General features: G+C 45.0%; 1 protein-coding gene across 1 annotated transcript; it reads left to right on the forward strand.

The window, feature by feature from the left end:
• Window positions 1-1,722: 1,722 nt before the first annotated feature.
• LOC138945311 (BPI fold-containing family B member 4-like) lies at window positions 1,723-6,460 on the forward strand (the record flags this gene model as incomplete). The annotated part of the gene is given in 6 exon segments (XM_070316728.1): window positions 1,723-1,852; window positions 3,234-3,497; window positions 4,057-4,134; window positions 4,715-4,866; window positions 5,502-5,806; window positions 6,210-6,460. Coding segments are annotated over 5 exon segments (846 nt in total). The 3' UTR covers window positions 5,799-5,806; window positions 6,210-6,460.
• Window positions 6,461-7,500: the final 1,040 nt, after the last annotated feature.

Genomic DNA, 7,500 nt, shown 5'->3' on the forward strand with positions numbered 1-7,500 from the left:
CTTTAGAAGAGATCGAGGTTCCAAAACAAGCGTCTTTAATTTAGCTGCCTCGTCTGCAAGACATTTTCAGTAAAATACACGTAAGTACAGTATGTAGGATAAACAGAATACTACATGGCTTGCTGTGTCGTACCAGATTTACACTCGTTGCTTTTTCAAATAGTGAACAGCTCGCTTTCGCTCGCAGTTCAATATTTAAAAACCCAACTCGTGTAAATCTGAAACGACACAGCAAGCCATGTAGTATTCTCTATATACTACATGGCTTGCTGTGTCGTACCAGATTTACACGAGTTTTTTTTTTTTAAATATTGAACTGTTTATCCTACATACAGTACTTACGTGTATTTTACTCAAAACGTCCCGCAGTCGAGGCGGCGACATTGAAGACGCTTCTTTTGGAACCTCGATCTCTTCCAAAGCAGTATGTAATCTCTTACGTCAAAGCAAAGAAACGTCACTTTTGAAAGTGTAGCGTGACGTGTTAGTTCTAAAAATTCGTCGAGGGGAATTAGCGAGCGCAATTTTTTTTCCGTAATGACGTTTGTCTCGGTGACTTTGGCATCATAAGCAGTGGAAAAACAGGTCCCTGTCAGACTTGCTTGACATGACCTCATTTACATGATACACACACGTGTGGTTTGAACGATATTGTTATGTCATGAGTGGTCTCTCTCACGTATGTAGGATAATCATGCTTTCATTTAAAAACATTCAATACAATCAACGGCCTGACTGATTTTTAACTTTTTTTGGTCAAAGATGAGGATTTTTAAGAACATTTAAAATACCAACTGTAAAAGAGTCTGAGTTTTAACGAAACTTCTTCATAATACTGTTATACGCCTGAAAAGTAAATGATATTTTTTAAAGAGTAACCCCCAACAAAAACCAGACGATAACATCTGAATCGGTCTTGCATGAACCCCTGGGTTTCGAGACAAAAACAACAACAATTCGCTGTGAAAGACTTGCATTACATCTAAAGACAAGTAATTTTTTTAAACTTGACTTCAGAATTTTTTTTCGTGAGTGGTAAAGGTTGTTTTGTTGTTGTTTTTGTTGCTCTTTTTTGACGTCACCAACGTTTAAAATTCGTTGTTCTGTTCTAGTTGGTCAAGGCTGTACAGTAACATTGGCATTATTTTCCCCCTCGTGTTCAGGAGTTCTTAAATTGCTAACAGAAACAACGGGGACTTAGCTTTTCGAAGCTAGGTACAACCTGGCACCTAGCGTCTTCCACCTCCGCCTCCTCCTCTACCCCCTCCCCCCCCCCCAACCACAACCCCCCCCTCCTACTCACACACACATCTTGCCCCTTGTGTCTGTGTTTTGTTTAATTTTCGCTGATTTACATGCACTGCGGTGGTCAGAAGCAATATCAAACTGGTTATGACTAAATAAGCAACCCAAACAAATTTCAACGAATTAATCATATGCTGTCATAAGCATAAAGAATAACGTATTCAGGACTCAAAACACAATTTAAATAAGAAAACTAGCAACAGCAAAAGCAGGTTTTCTCCCAGTATTTTCCCCCATCTGCAGAAAGAAAAGGGAGCACATTGCGCAAATATGCACCTCCACAAAAGACATAATAATATGCGGATTGCGTATGCTGCGTGGATATGACAACAACAATTTAAATAAGCAAGAAACAGGTGTTTACTGACTACACACGATACTTCCTATATAAATCGGATCTTAACTCAACACAAGCAATCCGGCATTACAACCGCTTTTGCGAAAAAATCACCCACAGAGTTCCAGTGCCCAAGCCAGCAGACTCCAGTCACCATGCGTCTGTTCCTTGTCTTCGCCTCCCTCGCCATTGCTTCTGCACAAGCTGGTGGTAAGTGTCACACAAAAAATATTTTTTATCATGTCTCATAAAAGTTAAAACAATTGATGTCTCGAGCGACTGAAGTATTCAATAAACTGTTCTTGCTTTTTGTCATCGACATTCACTGGCACATTGACTGATTGAGTGACTCACTCACTGACATACTGACTGACTACAGGGCCGGACTAGGCGAAGAGGAGGGGGGGGGGTTGCCAGTGATGGCCCAGGGGGACATCCCCCCTGGCGGCAGGGGCGGATCAGTTCATTTTATGACTGGTTTTTTTTAAAAGTATATTGTGAAGATATGGGTGTGAAGGCGCGAAGCGCCGAGCCGACGGCGCGAAGCGCCTAGCTTGCTAGGGGGGTCCGGGGGCATGCCCCCCCGGAAAATTTTGAAAAAAAGGATGCAAAATGGTGCAATCTGGTGCATTCTGAGGATGATCATTACCAGTTTCAGGCAGCAGATTTTGTCACTGATTAATACCCCAAAAATTGAAACTCAATGTAAAATAAAGAAATGCATACCTCATCCAATATTTTTATTTTTTGGCTGGGGGGAGGGGGTCCGAAAACCCTAGAACCCACCCCCCCCCCCCCCCTCGTTTGTGGGGGTCAGGGGGCGAAGCCCCCTGAAGCTGACGGGTAGGTCATATTCTGAGATAGGAAAATGGTCGCTCCTTGCATGAAACGGCATAAAATAAGCAATAATAATAAAATAAAATTAAATAAGTAAGGTACATGTTTAGGCTAGGGGGGGGGGGGTTGCGCAACCCCCATAACCCCCCCGGTAGTCCGGCCCTGGACTACCTAACTCACTCACTGACATACTGACTGACTACCTAACTCACTCACTGACACACTGAAATACTGACTGACTACCTAATTCACTTTCTGAAATACTGATATACTGACTAACTACCTAACTCACTCACTGAACTACTGACTGACTCACTCACTTACTGACACACTGACATACTGACTGACTACCTAACTCACTCACTGACACACTGACATACTGACTAACTACCTAACTCACTCACTGACATACTGACTAACTACGTAACTCACTCACTGACACACTGACATACTGACTAACTACCTAACTCACTCACTGAAATACTGACTGACTCACTCACTGACACACTGACATACTAAATTACTCAGTTACTGACTCACTTACTGACTCACGCATTGACTCACTCACTCACTGACTCATTGATTGCCTAACTGACACACCTACTGAGACACTCACCAACAACAATCACTGACACAATCATTCACTAACACGCTTACTCTCTGACCCACTAACTGACTGACAGATTGACTGACTCACACAAAGAAACACTAACTCACTTACTAACTAATGTAAATTCTGGCTTATGCTTTGCAGTGCGCGGAAGTTTTAGCGCCAGCGCCAGTTCCTCAGGAGGCGGCAGCCTTTTGGGCGGCCTCCTAGGTGGAGGTGGCGGCGGACTGCTGGGCGGCCTTCCAGTCGTGAGCGGCCTCCTAGGTGGAGATGGTGGTGGCTTGCTGGGCGGCCTCCTCGGTGAAAATGGAATCGTCGGAGGCCTCTTGAATGGCGGCGTCTTGGGCAACCTGGGCCAAACTCTGCAAGACACTCTAGGGTCTTTGGGTGAAACTGTGGGCGACCTATGTAAGTTGCATTTTGTGTGTGAGTGCATGTGGAGTGCATGTGGCGGGGGGGGGGGGGGTCGGTGGGGAGGGGTGTGTGTGGGGGGGTGGGATGGATGTATGTGTGTGTGCGTGTGTGTGTGTGTGTGTGTGTGTGTGTGTGCGTGTGTATGTGTGTGTGTGTGTGTGTGTATGTGTGTGTGTGTGTGCGTGTGTGTATGTGTGCGTTTTTGTGTATGTGTGTGTGTTTGTGTGTCTGTTTTCGTGTGTATTTGTGTGTCTGTGTAATCTCAGACCATATCATATCTTTTAAAAACTGCTAGGAAACCTCTCACGCATGTTAGAATTAAAATCTCACATGTTTGAATTAAAATCTCGCATATTTGAATTAATATCTCGCATGTTGGAATTAAAATCTCGCATGTTGGAATTAAATCTCGCATGTTGGAATTAAAACCTCGCATATTTGAATGAATATCTCGCATATTTGAATTAATATCTCGCATATTTGAATGAATATCTCGCATATTTGAATTAATATCTCGCATATTTGAATTAATAACTCCCGTATTTGCTTCCAGTGGATACGGTGCTGCAACTTGTGTCCGACATCGTCAGCAACCTCGCGGAAGCTTTGAGAACTGGCACCAATGTTTCAGGTAAACTGTTAGTGCTTTATCCCCCTTAGTGTGTACACGCAAGCACAAGGCCAATTACGCTCTGAACAAAAACAAAACCAGCGTATGGCTGCCTAAGTCTTTTGATATCGTCGTGTGTACTGGGCAAATATTACAATTATTGTGTAACAGGTTTTCCACAGACAGAATAAACATTTGTTACGAGGATAACAGTTGCTGTTTGACTCATTGCTTCTTATTGTTCTCCACGCTATTGAATTTTGGTATCAGTTCAAATGGGAGGATGCTGTTAAATATCACGCAACAGCCTGGACAGATCGGCCGCTGTGAACATGATCGAACAAACGCGGATAGGATGGCGCCTTCGCGCAATAGCCTCCCTTGTCATTCTAATGTAGTCCTAGAGCTTACCTCCCTTCGTTACTTTGTATCATCTGTCTTTAACCAAAATGCAACTGAATGTTCTAGAGGAGTTGTGGACACTTCTGCTGTGAAGCTCCTTCAATCTTGTCTATGGTACCATTTTCGTGTGCTCTGAGGACTTACCTCCCTTCGTTAGTTGGAGTCCACTGCATTTAACTGACAAGTACGCGTGTGACAGGAGCGGTGGCGGTGTCTGCCGTGGAGCTGGTGCGCAGCGTGAGCGTGGAGCAGCTGGGCGCAGCGGTCGCGGAGATCGTCAGGGACCTGCCCAACCTGGGCGTCGCCGGGGTCAACAGGCTCGTCACCCAGATCGCCATCAACCTGCCTGCGGTGAGTGTATATAGGTACCTTTCTTCCCGTGTAGTAGTCTTTGACCTGCCGCTGAATCTACCTACACCGTTACCAAGCTCGTCACCCAGATCGCCATCAACCTGCCTGCGGTGAGTGTATATAGGTACCTTTCTTCCCGTCTTATAGTCTTTGATCTGCCGTGGAATTTACCAACACCGTTACCAAGCTCGTCACCCAGATCGCCATCAACCTGCCTGCGGTGAGTACTGTTGAACCTGCCCTGACGATCAACTTTTGATAACGACCTCCTGCTCATAATAAATGAATGAATGAATGAACGGATGGATGAATGGATGGATGGATAGATGGATGAATGGATGGGTGGGTGGATGGATGGATAGATGGATGAATGGATGAATGGATGGATGGATGGATGAATGATTGAATAAAGGAAAGAATGGATTGATTAATGAATTATTGAATAAATGAACGAATGGATGAATGGATGGATGAATGAATGAATTAAATGTATAAATGAATGGATGAATGAATGAATGAATAAATGAATAAATGAACGAACGAACGAACGAACGAACGAACGAACGAACGAACGAACGAACAAACGAACGAATTGATAGACACAAGCTATAAACAACAAACCCTGGATGCTTCAGACGAGCGCTGCAAGATTCTTGCTGGACGTGCGCACCCTGGTGCCCTCAGTCAACATTGGTCAAGTTCTGGCCAACCTGAGTCTCAACCTGGGAGTGTCCAACATCCTGGACATCGCTGTGGTCCTCGCGCCAAGGCTCAACCTGGACGTTAGCGCTCTGCTGTCCAGCATTCTCAACTTCCTGCCCGTCAGCGATCTCAACACTTTCGTGGTCGGGGCTCGGACCAGGCTTGGCGCCAGGGTCGGCGTGGAGGCTTTGGCCTGTCGTGCCGTCACCAGGCAGAGTCTGCGCTGCTAGGCTGTGTGGTAAGTGATTGGGTAGAGGGGGGCAGGGGGCGAGGGGGCGAGGGGTTGGTGTGTTGAGTGGGATTTGGGCTTGGGGTGGGTTGTTGAAGGGGATGGGAGGTGACAATGTCTGTGTGTGTGTCTCTCTCCCTCACTCCCTCTGTCTTTTTTTCGTGTCTCTGTTTCTGCTTCTCTCTTTGACTCATCGCGCCACAGAACATGCCCTCTCTTCTTTCTGTTTTTGTCTGTTTGCCTGCCTGTCTTTCAGTTCTTTTCTGTTTCTTCACGAAATTGTATCGGTATGGGTGTTTGTTGTTATTCAATACGTGAGTTTCTATACACCAGAAAGAAGAAAATGAAAAAAGAAAGAACCAAACAAGTTCTGAGGGTACGTTCCAACTAATAACACGCATGTTCTGTGCAGGAATTTGCTGAGACGACACCATTGTTGACGACACCATTGATGATTAAACCATTGATGACGACGCCATTGATGACGACAGCATTGATCAAAACACCATCAATGAAGAACACATTGATGACGATACCATTAATGACGACAGAATTGATGAAGACGCAATTGATGGCGACACCACTGATGTAAAAGCATGCATGTATTATGTAAACGCACTGTTTATGTCATGTATGGAATAAATAATGCCTAAAAGGAAAAATGCACCTTCTTGAACTAGTGTTATTTGTCAGTGCACACATGCGCACACGTACACTAGCGAGTACGCACGCACGCATCCGCATGCTCAAACACACACACGCCCGCACACACGCATGCATACACACACACACACACACACACACACACACACACACACACATGTCTGGTCTAGGTACAAAAACAATGGTCCTCCTCAGGACTAGATTACCTTGTGATACGTCCCCCACAAAGGGACTTTGCTCTGTAAATCTCGGTCCCCCTTGAGGAGGGTCTGATGCTCCCAATAGGCTGTCTGTGAAGGGATACTTTTTTTTCTCTCTTTCTCTGCTAAGAGATTTTAACAAATCTCGGAAGAAAGTCTCTGCTGACTTTCAATTGTTTCTTTCACAATTTCTGATGTTTTATATATATATATACACACACACACACACACACACACACACACACACACACACACACACACACACACACACACACACACACACACACACACACACACACACACACACACAAACAAACACAGGGGCAAAGTAGTCCAAGCCCCTTGGTTGTTGAAACGACAGAAACAATGTCGGTCATGATAAACAACAACAACAACAACAACAACAACAACAATAACAACAAACACACACACACAGGCATACACACACACTGTCACAGCCCAAAACAAGCAACAACAAAACAAAACAAACGTAAATTTTCAACCAAATAAAGAAACAAATGCAGGCTAGTTCATGACAAAAGTTTCCTAGTTTCGCTACCGCCAGCCTCGCATTGTTGTAAGAAACGCGCCTCATCGAGTAGGGTTCACTAACCACTGAGCCACCAAGCTCTACCTGTGGAGTTGACACGCGCCGGTAGCGTGAATAACGAATGTGCTGCCACCTGGCGACCGGCAGGGATCCGTGTCATTTGGTACGCTCAGTGCTCGCCCCTTACTGGTGGCGCCCCCTTGTATGGTCACGTGGTGTGTCATGGTGGAGGGAAGCCGTGTTGTTTTTGTTTTTGTGGATGTTTTGCTTTCCCTTGTTTGTCCCTTTGT

The sequence above is a fragment of the Littorina saxatilis genome, linkage group LG13, assembly GCF_037325665.1.
Source record: "Littorina saxatilis isolate snail1 linkage group LG13, US_GU_Lsax_2.0, whole genome shotgun sequence".
Taxonomy (NCBI): Eukaryota; Metazoa; Mollusca; class Gastropoda; order Littorinimorpha; family Littorinidae; genus Littorina; species Littorina saxatilis.